The 20,621-nt window shown below is 37.9% G+C and overlaps 1 protein-coding gene across 3 annotated transcripts; it reads left to right on the top strand.

Moving 5' to 3' along the window:
* The first annotated feature begins 810 nt into the window (after nucleotides 1–810).
* On the top strand, nucleotides 811–19,247 carry hnrnpc (heterogeneous nuclear ribonucleoprotein C). Of its 3 annotated transcripts, none has more exons than XM_060864335.1 (9): nucleotides 811–953; nucleotides 10,282–10,325; nucleotides 14,476–14,741; nucleotides 15,196–15,268; nucleotides 15,386–15,433; nucleotides 16,705–16,856; nucleotides 16,989–17,102; nucleotides 18,310–18,422; nucleotides 18,535–19,247. In XM_060864335.1, the coding sequence occupies exons 2-9, from the start codon at nucleotides 10,321–10,323 to the stop codon at nucleotides 18,631–18,633; spliced, it is 870 nt and encodes a 289-aa protein (XP_060720318.1). In that variant the 5' UTR covers nucleotides 811–953; nucleotides 10,282–10,320; the 3' UTR covers nucleotides 18,634–19,247. The 3 variants fall into 3 exon arrangements, with proteins under 3 accessions (XP_060720318.1, XP_060720317.1, XP_060720319.1); XM_060864334.1 differs by having other exon boundaries at nucleotides 18,307–18,422; XM_060864336.1 differs by lacking the exon at nucleotides 10,282–10,325 and having other exon boundaries at nucleotides 833–953; nucleotides 18,307–18,422.
* Nucleotides 19,248–20,621: the final 1,374 nt, after the last annotated feature.

Genomic DNA, 20,621 nt, shown 5'->3' with positions numbered 1-20,621 from the left:
TGTTAAAATTCTAGCCGGAGGAAAGAAAAGAGAATTTTACCAAAATATTTATAAAAATTAAAGTATTTGGTGATGGGACAGCTATGATGCTCATATGATTCATGTACATTGGTATATAGACACATCTGCAGACTTGAATATCCCTATTACCTATTATCTGAGTAAATTGTTAACATGGTGAAGGTTTAATCAACAAATGTTTTGCATTTATTATAATGTTGTAGGTCACATGACGGTGCCAACATGGTGAGTGTAGTTTGTATGGATTGTATTCATTCTACACACATACACTGATCAGTATGAGTTGCATCACTAGCTGAGCGGTAGGTACTAAATTGAATGCATTTGGTACTGAATCAAATGCATTTGATACTAAATCAAATGCAGTAGGTACTGAATTGAATGCAGTAGGTACTGAATCGAATGCAGTTGGTACTGAATCGATTGCATTTGGTACTGAATAGGAAGTAGGTCACATGACGGTGCCAAAATGGTGGGTGTAATATGTATGGAATGCATTTGGTGCTGAATCAAATGCATTTGATACTGAATCAAATCCATTTAATACTAAATCAAATACAGTGGGTACTGAATCAAATGCAGTAGGCACTGAATCGAATGCACCTAATTCTGAATCAGATGCAGTCTGTACTGTCTGGCCTTAACGACCTGGCAATAAAGCTCTTTCTGATTCTGATTCTGATTCTGATTCTGAAATGTAAATTGAAGACATCAGAATCCACCTAATTATCTGTACTCTAATATCAGGTAACTTTCTATAACGCGTTGCTCCCCCTGGAGGCTGCACAGTGTAAACGCACTACGTGTTTGCGCATGCGCACGGCGCCATTTTCCTGCCCTCGCCTGTGGTTGCAGTGTTAGCGAGCAGACACCCGCTCTGTCTTCCAACAACACTGCGTCGAATTTTAATCATTTTTAATCTTAAACTCCCGGTGAGTATTTTGATTCGAGAGATTTTTTGTGATTTTTTTATTTTTTGGCTGACTATGAACTTATCTATGGAGCGTATTTTTTTTTTATTTTTTTTAATTTTTTTATTTTTAGCATTTTTAGCATTTTTCTGCCTGCTTGAGACTCTGATGGTTTGGTGGCGTACATTTTGTGATGCAGATGTAGAACAGCCTAAAACAAAAAAAAAACCCAGAAAACTTTTTTTTTTTCATATCAGTGTAATTTATTTTTCACAAAATTAACTTTTTTCCCCTCCCAGTAGCTGAGATGTGTTTGTATTTTTGAAGGTGAATGTAGGCTAAGTGTAAACCGGCTCTGTTGTGTTTTCCAAGATGGTCGTTTTCCTCATCCATGTCTGGAATTAAGAGTCTTAATCCTTTTAAAAAACATTTTTCAATAAGTATTTTTACCCCAAACGTAACCTACATAGTCTGTTTTTAATTTGGACATGAACCAGTGTGCTTTGTTTTTAATGTATTGCTCATTTTTTGCTGATTCATGGCTGCACTCAGGGTTGGACAATGAAACTGAAACACTGGCCGATATAGTATCAGCGCTTTCAAGCCTATATGTTCACATTTTTTATGTTCTATAAGTAAAAACTATGTCTGAAAGTTGTTCTGAATTAGTAGAGCGATAGCACTGCTATAAATAATATACAGCAATGCACACAAAATACTGGGAGACATTTCAGAGGATAAATTGCTTGTGTATTTAGAGCCATGTAGGTATCCTGGGTAATGTCGGCATACCACCGCCAAGGACGAACTCCTTCCAACAGGAGTAACTCAACACGAGGAAGCTGTGTCAAAAAAGATGTCTGGATACTAATCATCATTGTATCCCAAATCGCGTTTGCCAAAATCACCGAAGAATGAATCGCCTACCTCCGTTCCACCCATTTGTTTTGAGATCCATAGGGTTAATATTTATAATCTGGTTGCTATCCAAACCTTGGTCACTTGTGCCAGTGCCAAATTTATATTTCAGTAGTGTCCGAAGTGGAAATTTTGGCCTGTGGATCATGTGGAAGATGTATAGTTCTCTGGTGAGTCCACCTTCACTGTCTTTCCCATATTCCGTACAATTATGGTGTGGAGAAACCCAAAAAAGGCTTACTGTGCCTACTATAAAGTACTGGGGTGGATCAGTGAAGGTTTAGGATGCAGTATGTTGGCATTCCCAAGATCCACTACTTGTGCTAGAAGACTACCATGCTATTCTGGAGGAACATGTGCACCCAGTGGTTCAAACGTGATGATGCACTAATAAACACAGCAAGACTGGTGACAGAAGTTTGATAAACATTAAAACGATGTTGAACATCTCACATGGCCTCAACAGTCACCAGGTCTAAATAATACTCAGACACTTTGGGGTGTTTTAGAGAAGCCGAACTTCTCCACCAGCTCATGTAGTGAGCTGCCCACCGGTCTGCAAGAGTAATGGCTCAGAATCCCTCTGGCCACTGTGAAGGACAATGAATTGATGCTGCATTGGCTGCAAAAGTACCTAAACCTTAGTATAAATTTATTGTGGTCTAAAAACCAGGTTTTTCAGTTTCATTGTCCATATATTGTACAATTCTGTGCAATTTTTTTTTTTTTTTTTTTTTTTTGGAGAGTCACAAATTTTTGAATGATGCTTGTGGGACGAATGATTTTTAAATGGACTGCAGGAGAATAACGGTGTTTTTTTGCACGGACATAATATAATCAGTGACATTGTTGAAATCAACAACTGCGTTGATGATTAATGCCAAATAAAAAAAGAATTGCCTGAATATCCAGGAAGATTTCTTATTGCTTACGTTCAACAGAAATATTGAAAGGGAAAAACCGATTCTTGTCATTAGGGACCCTCTTATATTTGCTATTCACTGACTTTTATAGCCTTTTCTGTGTTCAGTACTGTTTTTGACACTTCTCTTAAATTCCTCACACTGTTTAGAAGTGTGCATCTCTTACATCGTGACAAATGGGCGGAGAATTGTTTACAACTTGCTAACAAGCTATCAGGGATAAAAACAAAACCCTTCTAATAAGAAATATGATTACCAGGAAGCATTCAAATGAACTTGAAAAATGGTTAATAGTAACAACTAGGACAGTTTTTTTTTGTTGTTTTTTTATTATTTATTACACATTGTACAGGATTATTTAAAATACATTACAGGTCATGAAACAAAATGTCATTCAATGTATTTAAGGTATTTATGTTCCCACATTTTCAGACTTCATTTCGTAGCAATGTTTCCAGCACAGAAAAGACCCAGAACTACTCCAGATAGTTCAGGAAATTTTTAGCGAATTCAAACTCACATTTGTTTTGTTTTTCTCAGCATGTGCTTGTGTGAACGCAGCTCTGATTTGACTTTTAATTATCCTTATATTTTATACCAGTAATAGGTCTGTACTTTGAAGATACACCGTTTGCATTTACACCTTCTCTTTATTTGCGGCCGCCTACGGTAAGGGACCTGATTAGATTTCAGTTTTAAACTAGATTTAGGTGACTAACCTCTTAATTAGAAAGCATAATTAGAAAACATACTTTTCCCTGGATTCACTACATACTAAACGGTTAGATGAGATGTAATAAACAAATAAGCTACTCTGGTAACCCTGCATGTTGGAATTTTATCAAGAATAGGAGAGAAACCCCTGCCGAAAACCGTCCCTGTCTGATCACTTCATTTAATAAATGAAACAATTATTCATTAATTAATTGATTTATTGATTAATTAGTTGCACACCTGTTGCATATTATCTCCTTAGCTTTCTGTCAAAAAAAAAACGTCATTTTCTCGCTCACGTTGCTGCAGGAACCTACGAAGCGGTCAGTGGGCATTTGTGTAGAAATTGTGTAGAAGTGTCGCTATTTACAGTTGTGCTCAAAAGTTTAGATACCTTGGGAGAATTTGCAAGAATGTTTTTTTTTTTTTTTTTAAAGAAAACATGAGCGAGAAGGCAAAGCAAATACATTATTTTCTTATATTATTATCAAGTTAATATGTAAGGCACAACAGAATGGCACAATCCTCAAACAAAACATCATAATCCCTGTTCAAAAGTTTGCATACATTCAGTTGTTAATATGGTGTATTGGCCGCTTTAGCATCAGTGATGGCATGCAGTCTTTTGTAATAACAGTGCATGAGTTCCTTAATTCTCTCAGGTTGTGTAGCTGTGCATTTCTTTTTTTTTCTTTTTTTTTTTTTTATGCAAAATGTCTAAATGTATATGTTTTGGTTATCTTGCATGTTTAAGATCTCCCTAAAATGGCTCAGTGATATTGAGGTCAGGAGACTGTGATGGCTGCTCCAGAACCTTCACCTTTTTTGCTGTAGCCATTAGACTGTGCTTTGGATCATTGTCATGTTGGAACGTCCGAGAGTGTCCCATTTGCAGATTTCCTGCTGTAGATGCAAATTGTCTGCCAGTATTTTCTGATAATATGCTGCATTTAGCTTGCCATCAACCTTTACTAACATCCCCGTGCCACTGGAGCTCACACAGCCCCAAAACAGAAGAGATTCACCACCGTGCTTTACAGTGAGGATGGTGTACTTTTCACCGTAGGCCTTGTTCACTCTACAAGCGTTTATGGTTGAGATTATAAAGTTCACTATTGGTCTCGTCACTCTGTGAGGCTTGACTGTGAGGCTTGTCTAGGTGCTGATTCGAGTCAGTTCTATTGTTATGTTCATAGCTTCTAAGCTGTAGCTTCTGTGGCATTTACATTTTACAGATCATTTACAAAAAGATCTTTCTTTCTTTTTATTTGGTTAGTTATATTTCTTGAGTATTCCAATATTGTTAACAATATAACGAAAAAATCCCCATATTTTGAACTATTAAAAAAATAACCCACAGCCTTTCACGGGGCGTCCTAATTTTTTTGGCATGACTGTGTATACAGTGGTGTGAAAAAGTGTTTGCCCCCTTCCTGATTTTTATTTTCACACTTTAACATTTCAGATCAAACAAATGTAAACATTAGTCGAAGATAACACAAGTAAACACAACCTGCAGTTTTTAAATGGTTTTTATTATTAAACAAAATCCAAACCTACATGGTCCTGTGTGAAAAATTGTTTACCCCTAAACCTAATAACTGGTTGGGCTACCCTTAGCAGCAAAAACTGCAATCGAGCGTTTGTGATAACTTGCAATGAGTCTTTTACAGTGCTGTGGAGGAATTTTGGTTCATTCATCTGTGCAGAATTGTTGTAATTCAGCCACATTGGAGGGTTTTCGAACATGAGCCGCCTTTATAAGGTCATGCCACAGCATCTCAATAGGATTCAGGTCAGGACTTTGACTAGACCACTCCAAAGTCTTCATTTTGTTTTTCTTCAGCCATTCAGAGGTGGACTTGTTGGTGTGTTTTGGATCATTGTCCTGCTGCAGAACCCAACTTCGCTTCAGCTTGAGGACACAAACAGATGGCTGCACATTGTCCTTCAGGATTTTTTGGTAGACAGCAGAATTCATGGTTCCATTTATCACAGCAAGTCTTCCGGGTCCTGAAGCAGCAAAACAGCCCCAGACCATCACACTACCACCACCATATTTTACTGTTGGTATGGTGTTCTCTTTCTGAAATGCAGTGTTACTTTTACACCAAATGTAATGGAACACACACCTTCCAAAATTTCAACTTTATCATCAGACCACAGAGTATTTTCCCAAAAGTCATCCAGATGTTTTCTGACAAATATGAGACAAGCCTTTATGTTCTTTTTGCTCAGCAGCAGTCTTCGTCTTGGAACTCTGCCATGCAGGCCATTTTTGCCCAGTCTCTTTTCTTATGGTGGAATCATGAACACTGACCATAACTGAGGCAAGTGAGGCCTGCAGTTCTTTGGATGATGATGTGGGGTCTTTTGTGACATCTTGGATTTGTTGTCTCTGCGGTCTTGGGGTAATTTTGTTCGTCTGGCCACTCCAGGGAAGGTTCACCACTGTTCCGTGTTTTCACCATTTGTGGATAATGGCTCTCACTGTGGTTCACTGGAGTCCCAAAGCTTTAGAAATGGCTTTATAACCTTTTCCAGTCTGATACATCTCATTTACTTTCTTTCTCATTTGTTTTTAAATGTCTTTGGATCTCGTGATGTGTAGCTTTTGAGGATCTTTTGGTCTTCTTCACTTTGTCAGTCAGGTCTTTTTTAAGTTACTTCTTGATTGTGAACAAGTGTGGCTTGTTGGGTGTGGCTAGAGAAATTGAACTCGCGTGTGATAAAAGTGGGGCAAACACTTTCTGAAACAGGACCATGTGGGTTTGGATTTTGTTTTCCCTTAATAATAAAAACCTTCTTTTAAAAACTGCATGTTGTGTTTACTTGCGTTATCTCTGACTAATATTTAAATTTGTTTGATTATCTGAAACATTAAACTGTGACATACATGCAAATAAATAAAAAGTCAGGAATGGGGCCAACACTTGTTCACACCCCTGTATTTTATATATACTAACTGCATTTGTAGCTTTGTACATGTAATTTTCCCAATAACAATAGAGTTAAATCTAATCTAATAGGAGTCTCTCAGTGGAACAGTAGTAGCTCAGAGGTTTAGGTGTTGGACTAACGATTGGAATCAAATTTATTGTGAATCAAATCCCAGGGCCCTTAACACTCAACTGCTGTACAATAATGTGCATCACTATTTTTGTGTGTTTATAAACTGATAATACGATTTGTACAGTGGCTGCATAACTAATCAGTGCCTCCATGATTTCAGAATTTTTTGTGATTGTTGCCAAAAATGCGCGACATCTGTGGCGAATTTTTTTTTTTATCTTTTACAATTGGCGAAATTGCATGAACATGATTCTTTTTTTAAACTCTTTTAGCAGTGAAGACACACATGATATTAAAGGTGGGGTGCACAATGTTTGAAAAATGCTTCAGAGAACTGAGTCGGGCCGACGAACAAAACAAACGTGTAGCCAATTATCAGAAAGGGGCGTGTCTTGTCAATATGCGGTGGAGAAAGTGTTCAGTGCGCATGTCTGACATTAGCAGAAAGGGGCGTGTCTTGTCAACATGCGGCGGAGAGAGTGTTCAGTGCGCATGTCTGTCTAGCAGAAAGCGGTTAAAACATTGACATGGCGGATACCTGCCGTTACCTCTGCCTCGGGCTCTAGGTGTTGAACGTCGTCTTCCCCGTGAAACAGACCTAAACCTTTCACGGTACAACACACAGTACTACAAAAACACACTTGTATTACCATAGTATTACTCACTGAGTTCATTTATTGATAAAAATATCCCCTCGGCCAGCTGCCCCAACAGGTTTCGCCATAATAGTTGCCTGGGTTGCGTATGTATGTGTGGGGGCGGAGCTATCAAAACAGGGGTGACACCCATTTGGGTTAGGGGCGTGTTCGTTTTGGTGATCTCAAATGTCAACATTGGCTTTCAGAGATCGTGCACCCACCTTTAATCTCTATGATGGTTGCACTCACGTTCGGCAAACAAAAGAACAAAGATGACTTCAGCTCTCGTGATGCCGTAATGCAACAGACCAAAAAATACTGTGATCTTTTTAATGAGTTGTATTTTTTGTCAAATTACGTTGAGTTTGCTTGATATTTGTGTTCATTTCTGCTATCATGAAACCCTGGAGGAACAGTAACTCTTTTTACTTTTTTTTCTTCTTTTGTCCGTACAGTCATAGTGGTTTTGAGACAAGTGCGTAGATAAGTGTAGTAAACACAACCCGTGCGATGTGACGGCAGAATATAATATAATAATAATAATAATAATAATAATAATAATAATAATAGAAGTACCCTTAAAACCCAAGATTGTAGTTCTGCTTCTAATTATAGGTCCGTTAATATTGAAATTTTTTGAGAATGGCATGCCAAACACATCCAATCTGTCATAGTGTAGATGTTGAGTAGCTCAAGAGTTTAAGAGTCTGGGTTGTTGATCAGAAGGTCATTGTTCAAGCCCCACTAAGCTGCCCTTGCACTCTGACCCCAACCTCCTCGGCTGGGATATGCGGAAAAAAAAACAATTGCACTATGCTGTAATGTATATGTTGATCGTAAAGGCTTCTTCTTATAATCTAATATATAAATACAAATAAGTTCGTATAAATAAGAAAATAAGTTCCTCAGATCAAACCAACTAATCCCTAGACATTTCTTCATTAATCATGAAGCTTAAATAAGTAACTAATTATACATTAGTCTGCAGAGATGAGAGGATTCGGATGAACATTAGGATGCGTTTGCCTCCTATGTATCCGTACTCATCCCTTCAGTGTCCACTTTGGACTTTTTAGACTATTCCCCCCATCTGATTCTTTTCTCCGTTTTGTTTCTCCTCTTTTATCATTTTCACTTTTAAAAGCAGGTCTCTTACCCAGCATCAGTCTGTATGTTTGTTGTATTTGTTTTTCTTTGTTACCTCATGCAGTTACAAATGACTACTTGTGCCCTGTAGTTTCTTTGAGCTGCTTCAAGCGTCTTCTTGTAGTACTGATCACTAGACTGTGCAGTGACTCTAATCACCCATCCTCATCCTCCTGACCCCCGACCCTATTCCTAAAGTCCAGGCTGTAGATAAATAGTATTCTAATAATGGTATAATAAAAAAGAAAAAATCCCACATAGTATTAAATCCTACTCAAAAAGTGTTTAAACAAAATAAATAAAAGGATTCGAGCTTACCCAAGTCCTAAAAAAAAAATAAACATTTTATTCAAATTTTTAACTACTAAAGCCTTTATTTAGCTAGGAATAGCAAGGATTTTTTTTCTTGTTTCATTAATTGTTTGAGTTACAGTAAGCCAATATAATTATAAAATATATGAATATAAAATTATATACATTATAATAGCTGAAATGAGAAATGGATTTTATTTTCATGTATTTGAATATTTACAGAAAGCCTCCAACATACTCATTTTTTAGTTCATGTATGATGTCACAATATATCATTTTTTTAGGGTTTTTTGTCTTGAAAGTAACACGCAAGCAGACTCCAGTTGTGCAACAGCCACTTTTTCTACCTTTTTCTTCAGTATTCATTATGTAGTGATCAGATATAGTGACAGTTGGAAGCCTACTTGCCTGAAAGAGCAAAAGAAACAGCAACAGAACACAAAATTGATTCAATAAATAAATGAATAAAAAACATATATATGGCTAAATGTTTATATCACGTTGTAGTGTAAATATGTCACAGGATGATGAAGTGATTCAAAAGAACCGTATTTAGTGAAAGACATTAATTAGGAAATAAACTCTTCGCATTAAAAAGTTGACTATAAATAAGTATTATTAAAGACCAATACCCTACAACTACAAACACAAAGCTCTCGGAAGTTGATTACATTTTTATTTGATCGTAAATTAATCTCAAATAATAAATTCATACTGAAGTCTTCTGCACGGCAGTTCTGCTAGTTTAATGTCAACACTCATATGGTATTTCATTTTAATGTATTTATTTATTTATTTATTTATTTATTTATTTATTTATTTTGACAATATAAATCTTTACACACTACATCTCAACCCATTTTTTTTTTTTACTGTGGCAGTATATAATAAACGACTCGTAGTAAACGTGCTGTAATTAAAGCTCAAATGTATTTTAATCTCCGTCTATTTCATGTATATATCAGAGATGTCTGCTACTATAGACATTTTTTATTTAAATAAATAAATTGCATAAGCCTATGTAGTGTCTTAAGTCTGAATGTTTTGTCCATCGATAGAAAATGTTTTAGAGATTTTACTGAAATGTTTGCCTGTAAGAATAGATCCTTTTTCCTATCTTTGGTCTAGAGGGTGTGGATGCATCATATATTCTGTTGCTTGTATCCAAGCTGATTAACTGCAGCTTGTATCCAAGCTGATTAACTGATTAATTGCTTTTAATACGCCCTTTGCTTCACGACTCCGACATAATTACTGCACGGATGTCTGTCAGGAGCTGAAAAGGAGGTGATCATCCTCAGTATTTTTAGTAGCATTTGTAGTTCTAACCAGCTAGTTTTCCATTCCTATACAAAGGGCATATTAAAAGCTTTCTTTTGTACAAGAGCTACAGTTCTGTTTCATTTTTCCGTTCACGCAGCAGTAGTCATTGCATCATTCTGCCACTGGGTGGCAGTAGCAGCACTACCCCTGTCTGGGTTGTTGTTGGTGTGACCTTGATAAGGGGGGGAGGGAGGGAGGGTGGCGGTAACGTCTCACTGAACACCTACCTCCCTTTTACCCTGAATGCAAAGCTGAGCAACAGCTCACCGGTGGACCAATAATGACCCCTCTTTTCTCCAACAGAATCAGGCAGACAGACGACTCAACCCCGAAAAACACAGGATGGAGTGAGTGACTATTCCCCCCCTCCCCCTCTGTATACTGTGTACAAATGTTATCAAATCCTAAATGCTTTCTAATGTACAGAACACACACACACACACTCACTCTCCTTTTAAAGATCATGTTCACTTTATTCACACACAAACCACTGCAATGCTTGTGTTCTAATGCTGTAGGTCAAAAAGTTGATGTTGATTCACACTTAAATGTCATGTATGTTTTTTATATATATGTTTAAAAAAAAAAGTAACAGTCAAATCATCAACCACCAGGTGATGAGGGCATGATATTATTTTTATTTTAATTATTTTATATTATTTATCTCTTACAGCATTTCCCAAAGTCTTTTATTTCTAGTATTATTTCTTTTATACCACAGCATTTCCACAACAATTAATTCTTTGTATGTAAACAACTACACGTAATACGATACGTTTTTATTAAGTTAAAGTTTTCAGTTATTTTCCTGTTATATGTTTATACAGTCCCTCTGGTATTTAGCACTTAGGAGCTTCACCATATCGATATTTCAATATTTTTATCAGTTAAATGACATTGCGTTTTTAATCCATTTAGCTGCTGTAGAAAATGAATCAACTTCTTTTTACCAATCAGATTTGAGGAGAAAAATGTACAATTAAAAAAAATTCAACTTTTTACAAGCTAATCTGGGGATCAGAACATTTAGTGACCAGGAACAAATCACATGTTAGAATAACTTTTTTTTCCTACCAAATGTTATGGAGATTCAAGAAAAGTGGTTTTATTTAGTTTTACATATTGATCTAATGTAATATACAGAGACGTTGATTTCTTAGACCTACCTGATGTGAGGAAGTGCTTTCAAACCATGAAATATGATGATAAAACAACTGCTTTAATGAATTTAACGAAAAAGGATGAATAGATGGACAGAGAGACAGACAGACAGGTGTGTGTAGACAGATGGATAAATGGGTGTATAGATCAGGGGAGTCCAACACTATCCGGAAAAGGCTAGTGTAAGTGCAGGTTTTTATTCCAACCAAGCAGCAGCCACACCTGAGTCTAATGAAAGCCACGATCAGCTGAATAAACATGTGGAATCAAGTGTGGCTCCTGCTTGACTGGTATGAAAACCTGCAACCACACCGACCCTTTGAGAATAAGATTTTACTCCCATGGTATGTATAAACACAGACAGGGGGACGGACGGACGGGATGTGTGTGGAAATACTGTTAGACAGACAGATGGATGGATGGATAGACAGACAGAGACAGACGGGGGTGGATTGATTGATGGATGGATGCGGTGTGTGTGGATGTATAGATAGACAGACAGGGGGATGGATAGATGGATAGAAAGACAGACAGACGGACGAGGGACAGCTGAATGGATGGGTAGATGGATGGGTGTATAGATAGGGGCATGTATAGGTAGATAGACAGAGAGGGGGATGAATGGATGGATAGATGGGGTGTGTGGATAGACAGATGCAGACAGACAGACACAGGGGGATGGATGGATAGATAGATAGACAGACAGACGGGGGATAGCTGGATGGATAGATGGATGCGTGTATAGATAGGGGCATGTATAGGTAGATAGACAGAGAGGGATGAATGGATGGATAGATGGGGTGTGTGGATAGACAGACAGATGCAGACAGACAGACAGGGGGATGGATGGATAGATAGACGGACAGACAGACGGGGGATAGCTGGATGGATGGATAGATGGATGCCTGTATAGATAGGGGCATGTATAGGTAGATAGACAGAGAGGGGGATGAATGGATGGATAAATGGGATGTGTGGATTATTAAAAATTATTATTTTGAACAGAAATAAGCCGCACATGTCTATAATCCGCAGGTGCCTACAGGTACTTTGAAACAAATTAAAGGTAGGGTCTCCGATTTTTTGAGAAATACTTCAGAAAACTGAATCGGCACAACAAACTAAAAATCAAAACAAAAAACAAAACAAATGTGTAGCCAATGAGCAGAAAGGGGCGGGTCTTGTCAATATGCGGCAGAGAGAGTGTTCAGTGCACATGTGTGACATTAGCAGAAAGTGGTTTTAACATTGACATGGAGGATAAAAATAAAGAAAGAAAGTGAAGAAACGCTAAACGCTGTTACTAGCAAAATGCGGTTGTAGCTGCCTCTCTACATTACTACGATAGAAAAGAGGTGTTATTTGTGTAGTAACAGCGTTTAGCTCAGGAGTTATTGACTCGGGAAACACAAATCTGTGAATATGCGCCAACTTCCTGCTCCTTCAGTTCTCTCCAGCGCTGGAAAGCTGATCCTATATTAACACGTCCTACTTCTTGCCTTATCGTAAGCCTTTCTTCGCTTTCTTTCTTTGTTTTTATCCTCCAAGTCAATGTTAAAACCGCTTTCTGCTAATGTCACACGTGCGCACTGAACACTCTTTCTGCCCATATTGACAAGACCCGCCCCTTTCTGCTAATTGGCCTACCTTTAACTTTACACAGGCTTTAACGAAACACGGCTCGTCACAAAAATAAATAGACTTTAACTAAACACGGCTTATAACAAAAAATAAAAAATTAGCAGTAAACAGTAGCCTACCAAGAAAGTCATTGGTCACTATCTTCCTCCTCCTGTGCACTGAAACCACTGAAGTCATCCCCTTCGGTGTCGGAGTTAACCGGTTCGGCAATTTCATTGGTCTAATGAAGTCTTCATGCCGCCAAAAAACTGAGCACGTCACAGAATGTTTTTTTTTTTTTTTTTTTTAAATAATTGAAAAATCGGGAAAAATTCACATATTAGTCCCATCGTTGTTTAAGCCGCAAGGTTCAAAGCGTGGGAAAAAAGTTGCGGCTTATAGTCCGGAAAATACGGTACATGACTTGGGTGTTTCTATAATCCACGATGATTTCTGGCCAAATCCATTGCACCACTGGGGAGAAAAATTAAAGAGAACTTTTTCCCAAATTAGGATTACTACGAAAGTGATCGTCATCACTTGCCGTACTGTTTTATTTAAGATTGTAAATGTGTGTCGGTGTTTTTATGTCAAAAATATTTTCTTCCAACAGCAGTTATTGGAGTCAACAGCACATCGAGCAAGAGAATCTATTCCACACGAGTACATTATTCTGCCTACTTACCGATTTTAACACTATCTGATGAAGAAAATGTCATCTTATAACAGCCTGAGCTTTGTTCTACTCTGCTGTGCTCATTGTAATGTTATATATTAAGGCCATTTGAACCACAAGAAAAATAAGATTCACGCATTAACGTGAGGCTCCAACATACCAACCTGTGGAATCAAGAAAAACAGCAAAAAGTTCAACAACACAACAAAACCAAACCTACCACCCGAAAGCTGAAAGTGGGCCAAAAAACACAAGAATCAAGTATCACAAGAAAAAAAAAAACCACAACTGCACTTTTCCCAGTCACTTAAGTTTAATGTGAAGTTACAAATGTTCCATGTTAAAAACCAGACTTTCTTTTGGATGAATTTCATCTTTGACATGCATATTTAAATCAGTATTTGAATTTTAAGGCTTCAGTACTTTCATAAAGATCTGATTTGGGTGGTTTTGCAGAGGTAAATTTAATGACACTGATATGTGTTTGAGTTGGTCTGTTCTTTACATGTAAGACTAACAGAATATTTGTGTTGATGTGTAAATCTCACAGTATATATGTACTTAGTTCACATTTTTATGAAAAGTCTTAAATACTGTGCTTGTGATTTAGAACACGTCCCTGAGAGAGTGAGAGAGTGTTATTCTAATCTGGGAGAAATATGGTTCAGGTCTTCTGCTTGATTTAGCAAACTTAAGCATGTGCAAAACCCAGTGGTGTCTTTTATGTGTTAGTTATTATTATTCATGCCTTTCTTTTAACCTGTACTAAATCTTGGTTGCTTTGTTAGTGTCCCATTACGAGGTAGGTTCTTTTAAATCTGTAAATATAATGTGCTTATAACAAAACTCTTTTATCTTCAACCTCATGGGAGCTTGCACGAGCCCGACCAGTGAGTGGCCCCGTCAAGTGGATTTGCTTTGTAGCACTTTTGCTAGACTAGTTTTATCCACTCCAAATAGTCATTCTGGCATCTATTTTCTTTCCCGTACCCTCCGTCTCTTGTTTTCTTGCCTTCCCTCCCCCCACCCCACTCACGCAGACACTCGCCAACTACTAGCAGCCTGATGGCAAGTAACGTGACCAATAAGACGGACCCACGCTCTCTCAACTCGCGCGTCTTCATCGGAAACCTGAACACCATGTTGGTGACCAAGGCCGACGTGGAAGCCATTTTTAGCAAGTACGGCAAGATTGTGGGCTGTTCAGTGCACAAGGGCTACGCCTTTGTCCAGTACGCAAACGAGCGGAACGCACGTGCTGCCGTGGGCGGGGAGGACGGACGAATGGTCGTGGGACAAGTGCTGGGTAATGGTGGCTCTCAACAACTCTTTCGTTTCAAAAATAAAACTAATGAACTAAAAATGTAGCTGCCTATCTGTAGTGTATCTGCGATAAGAACTATTTAGAGGACTATTTAGAAACAGCTGCTGCTGTTATCATAAAGATTTTCGTCCTCTGCTCATAAATTGTTTTTTTAATGCTGTACCACAGAAGTGCAGTAATGAACTCCTGTTATCACAGCATTAGTTTTTACTTTTTTTTAAATTACCCATTGGACCACAAATTACATTGTCAGGCCTGCTATAGCTGAAGAAGGAAGACACTTTTCCAACTTTTTCCTTTAACCAAGAAAGAATTTGCACTGTTCAGGCTTTAACAGCTTCCGTGTCATTTTCTTTTATAGATTAAATAATTTTTTCTTTTACAATTTATAAATTACATCTGAATCTGAAAACATGCTGATCTCCTTCATTCACAGACATTAACCTGGCTGGAGAACCAAAGCCTCATAGATCGAAGACTATCAAGCGTTCGGCAGGAGAAATGTACAGGTACATAATTGTATTTATTTATTTATTTATTTATTTATTTATTTATCTATTTATTTATTTATTTTAATGCTGCTGTATAGATTTAACCCTTACCCTTTCCTCTTTTTTTGCTTCCAGTCCTACGTTTGATTTAGATTATGACTTCCAAAGAGATTACTATGACAGGTGAGCACCGCAGTGTCTTTCCACTTCATCCAGAAAGTGTTGTTAATTCTCTCCTCTCCTCTCCTCTCCTCTCCTCTCTTCCCATACTATACCATACCTTACCATAAATTCCCATTCCATACCTTTCCTTCCCATACCATACCTCCTTCCCTTACCTTCATATACCTTACCATACCATACCATATCTTCCCCTTACCTTCATATACCTTGCCTTACCTTACCATACCATACCATACCATACCATACCTTTCCTTATCTTACCTTACCTTACCTTACCTTGGTCAATGTCTAAATCCTGGCCAATACCTCTTGCTCTCTTTTTTCTTCACTTAAGCTTGATTCAACTGTTTGAATTACCAATCACATTTGTTTGCTATAAGACAAGGGTGACAAGTTAGAGGAAAAACAACAAGGTGTCTTTAAAATCCACTCCAGCTACCAAAATTTGTCAAGGTCATCACATAGCAAACCATCATCAAACCATTCAGCCTGTGGATGGGGCAGGATTGTCCTGAAAGACTGCTCCCATCAGGAACTGTCTCAAGAGTGGATATGGGGATAGTTTTCTTGGAATTGTGCCAATTCTTCTTTCTAAGGCTCAGGTTCTCATCCTGACATATGGATAGGAATGCTAGATTATTTTTACCATTCATTATTTATATAGTTATATTATTATAGTCCTCTGCATGTAAACTGCATGTAAACAGAACATTCAGTAAAAACCTTTACACCAGACAAGGGTAGAACTTAGAGCTGTTACTTTGAATTTAAAAAAAAGGTTGCATGGTGCAGTCCTGGCTTCAAACAAATGAAAATATGTTTGCAAAAACTTTCTAGCTTTACTGTTTCCCTGGGAACTAAAAGGCCCAAACCTGTTGCAAAGACAATGCACCTTTTGACAAAGCAGGCTCCCTGTTCACCAAAGTTGGATTGGAAGAACTCTAGTGTCCTTCACAGAGCCCTGACCTCAACGCCACTGACCACCTTCAGTATAAACTGGAACATGACCCTGTCATGGGGAAACAGAATAAACACAGCCACGCTGTTTACTCACTGTTCCTCTATCTTGTTTTGTTTTAAACAATGCTGAACTGTTTGAACCTGCTGAACTCTGACCGTCACCACTGCACTACTGATGTTTCTCTCGGGAACACGGGCGAGTCAGAAACACAAATTGACTGAAAAGTTTTTACGCTTCACTGACATGATGTTTTTGAAATGCATGTGGTGTGACTTTGGAATTTAATACTAGTATGTGTGTTTGTTATTAGGGTGTACACCTACCCCTCACGGGTGCCTCCTCCCCCTCCCCCACTCTCCCGTGCTGTAATTCCCTCAAAGCGGCCGCGAGTCAGCGTGAGCGGCAGCCGCCGCGCCAAGACCAGCTTCTCGGCCAAGAGCAGCCAGAGAACCTCTCGCACTAGTTAGTACTTTATCACACATATATACATTCACCTGTATGTATACACAGTCACACAGAAAAATGCCATGGTTTTGTCCACAATTCCCACGGGTTCTACTGTGACGTGGTGTGTATGTGTGTGTGTGTGTTTAGTGAGAGCTGATGACCTGCAAACCATCAAAAAGGAGCTGACTCAAATCAAACACAAAGTGGACTACCTCCTGGAGAGCCTGGATCGGATGGAAAGAGAACACAGCAAGAAATCAGGCAAAACACACACACACAGTCTCTCAATGTTATACACTTGCACACCACACATACACACGCTGTTCTTGTTCTTGAAATGTTTGGTAACTGCACTGATTTTTAGGCTCATGGGTAACAATTAAGTGCCAGAGTTTGTATGCTTACAGGAAAAATGAGAACAAAAAGTATTTTATGGCAGAGGTAGTAGTATAGATAGAATGGTCTCTATTCAAAAGTTTGGATTTCCTTCCTCAATGTGATTTTTTTTTTTTTTTTTAAATGCCTTTATATCTCTTAGCAAATCAGTTAGGTGATTTACTTCATTAATGTCAGAGATCATAGAGAGAGAGACATATTTCAGCTGTAATTTTATATATTAGACTTCCAGTGTGGAAGGGTCTACATTTAGAGCCAGTGCCTTTTAATCCATTGCAAATCTAAACATTTTCATACAACATAGTCATTGTAAAGAACAAAGACACAAATTAACTCCAGGGATGATTTTGGAAACAAAACCCCATGAGAAGGAGTTAGAGGTATCAAGGAATAAATATGTACATTGTCCATGAAGAGAGTGGGTCCTGTATTACCATGGCATGGAAATTTGTTTCTCACCTGCTCCAAGGACCAGCATTATCGTGCAGAAGAATGATAAGCCTTTCAAATTCAAAAAGCAGGATCTGAGACGGAAAGGGGGATTGGAATTTTGCTTGTGAAAAGGGACTGGTGCAGACATTTAAAATTTTGGCTGAGTCTTTCAGCGGGACTACGATGCTACTGTAAGCACACGTCTAAAAATGAAAGGAAAGGCCATCACAAAGCCCTGACCTGAATCCGTTTGAAAATTTGTGTGCTGAACTGAAAAAGCATGTCTGAGTTAAGGAGACCTAGAAACCTGTGTTCCTACACCAGTTCTGTCAAGAGAAATAAGCAAAAACAAAATTATTAGTGTGAAGCAAAGCTTGACGACGTCCTGATGCTTAGGTTTAGGTTTGAGCATTTAAAAGGCAATGCTACTAAATACTAGGTATGTCAATTTATAACCCACAGAAAATCTGGTATAGTAAATAAAAGCTGGAATAAATCAAGCGGTATCTTAGCTAAAAAAAAAAAAAAGAAAGAAAGAAATTAAATGGATATCTTAATTGACTTTACAAAGGAAATGTGTGGTAACGTGTGTGTGTGTTGAATGTTTTGATGTACTCATCACTTTTCTTGTGTTTAGAAGTGAAGAGCATTAAAGCGGAGGAGTCATCTCCCCAGCATCCCAGCATGAAAAAGGACAGAGAGAACGTGGAAATCAACGACTACGAAGAAGAGGGTGATTTAGAGGAAGAGGAGGTGCGTAGTGGAGAGAGGGGAAAAAAGAAATAAGAGTTGGGCAGAGTTGTTGTTCCAGAGTTCTATTTTAGATGTGTTTGACTTTGCTGTGTGTGTGTGTGTGTGTGTAAAGATCAAGAGCCAGGGAAGGGAAGAAGATGAAGAGGAAGATGAAGGAGAACAAGAGGAAGGAGAGGATGATGGAGACAGCACTAACGGAGACCACTCTTAAAGCACCGGTTCTTACGCTTCTAACCACACAGACTTTAAGCTGAAATACGTGGGTGTCTAAAATTATGCCACAAACAGCATGCAAGTATGCATTCGGAGTTAAATCCACAAATCTTGTGCGATAAATAAATAAATAAACCAACGTACAAACGAAAAATCAGATCCTCTTCGGAGAACACACAATTTTTTTCACCATGCCACATTTTTTCATAATTCGTATAAGTAGGAATGATTTCTGTTTTTTTTTTTTTTTCCCCTTCTTCCAGCAGCAGGCTTTAAAAATTCACCGTAGGTCAATGCACTTCCATTCCTCACCTGTCAGTGGCAGCGTCACTCACTATTTCAGTTGTAAAGTTCAACTGAATTTGATTCTAAACTGATTTTATGGGGTGAGTATGTCTGAGGTCTCAGACCACCCATCAACAAAAATAAATAGCTTGTACAGTATATACTTTTAATTTATTCTTTTTTTTGTTTGTTTGTTTGTTGTTGTGAGTCTAGTGACATTAAGTGGAGGATTGTGCTACAGAGACATGTTTGTTGCTGTTTCATTCTAGTGGTTTTTCTTTTTGTTCTGTAATAAATTTCAATAAAAAGTCTAGACGTTTTGTGCAACATTGTGCAGATCTATAACTAAGTGCCGCATACTGGATGAAATAACGATTCTAATCAAACTGTAGTCCTGCTATGCTTTATGATATTTGCTAATCTTCTGGGGAAGTGGTGCTCAAATTACACTAAATATTTTGGCTGATAGTAATTAAATAGTAAAAATTTGGAATGTACTAAAAATCTTCATACGAGGTGTTTGTGAGAAAATAAAAAGTGGCCAAGATTATTTCATTTTGATCAAGAGGTAAGTTCAGCTAGCAATTCCTCAGAGTTTTTCTTTTGTTGTTGTTTATACTGTAACACCCCCCCCCCTTTCTAAACCTTTTCTAAAATGGAAAACTGTTCTGTCCCCATTCTGCTTTATGCTCTACTCTTTAGCTGTGTCCCAAATAACAGACTACACACTATGCACTTAGACTAGCGTGAGTGAACTCTACTGTCTAGTGTATAAATGTTAAAAGAGGACTTTTCTTTTAAATGGAACACTAACACTTTTTAGGAACAAAGAGTAGAAGCCATTTCCCAGTTCGATGGCAAACACACAAGCAAACACTGCTAGCTTCCAGAATAGGTAGGTTTAAAGTGTTGAAAAATACAGTTAATCCCACAACATGGGTTAATTTAAAAGACATTTGTAAGATGGCTTGTCCGTCACCATTTTGTCTGCCATCTTAATTTTTTTTTCTCATCCAGCACCAATGACTGGTAGCCCTGCCCCTCTTTTCCACTTTGTTTTGTTTTTTTTGATTGAGCGATTATCCGAGTACTTGAAGTGCACTTATTCATGTTGGAGTTTTCAGTGTGAATTCTACTCACATTATTCATACTCCAAAATGGTGTATAGCAATTATAAGTCATCTGGGACACAATTTCTGTGTTCCCCAAGGGATCAGGTGCCCAAGCTTAGTCCTGGAGTAATGATTGTTTGTCACATTTGAGTGTTTTACTGCTCCAACACACCCAGGAAGGGCTTTAATTTAATTCATTTGTTGTATAGGGCTTTCAACAATGACTATTGTTTCAATTACTATTTTTAAGAATAAAAAAAATTATAGTTTTTAAACATAAATTCATCCCTAATGAGCAAGTCAGAGGTGACGAGGAAAAGCTCCCCGAGATGACATGAAGAAACCTAGGAGGAACCAGACTCGAAACAGAACCCATCCTAATGTGGGTGACACTGGATAGTGTGATTGTTAGAATTTCCTTTCTGTAACTGTGCACTATACGATGCATCCGGAAAGTATTCACAGCGCTTCACTTTTTCCACATTTTATCTTACAGCCTTATTTAAATTTTTTCCTCAAAATTCTACAAACAATATGCCATAATGACAACGTGAAAGAAGTTTGTTTGAAATCTTTACAAATAAAAAAA

Source organism: Tachysurus vachellii, chromosome 2 (assembly GCF_030014155.1).
Source record: "Tachysurus vachellii isolate PV-2020 chromosome 2, HZAU_Pvac_v1, whole genome shotgun sequence".
Classification (NCBI taxonomy): Eukaryota; Metazoa; Chordata; class Actinopteri; order Siluriformes; family Bagridae; genus Tachysurus; species Tachysurus vachellii.
This window is presented reverse-complemented; position numbering and strand designations above follow the sequence as displayed.

What these genes read in the sequence shown, in the direction of transcription:
- hnrnpc (XM_060864334.1), top strand. An exon ending in CCAGAGAACCTCTCGCACTA is followed by an intron (nt 16,857 to 16,988) that starts GTTAGTACTTTA and finishes GTGTGTGTTTAG; the next exon opens with TGAGAGCTGATGACCTGCAA. An exon ending in GTGATTTAGAGGAAGAGGAG is followed by an intron (nt 18,423 to 18,534) that starts GTGCGTAGTGGA and finishes GTGTGTGTAAAG; the next exon opens with ATCAAGAGCCAGGGAAGGGA.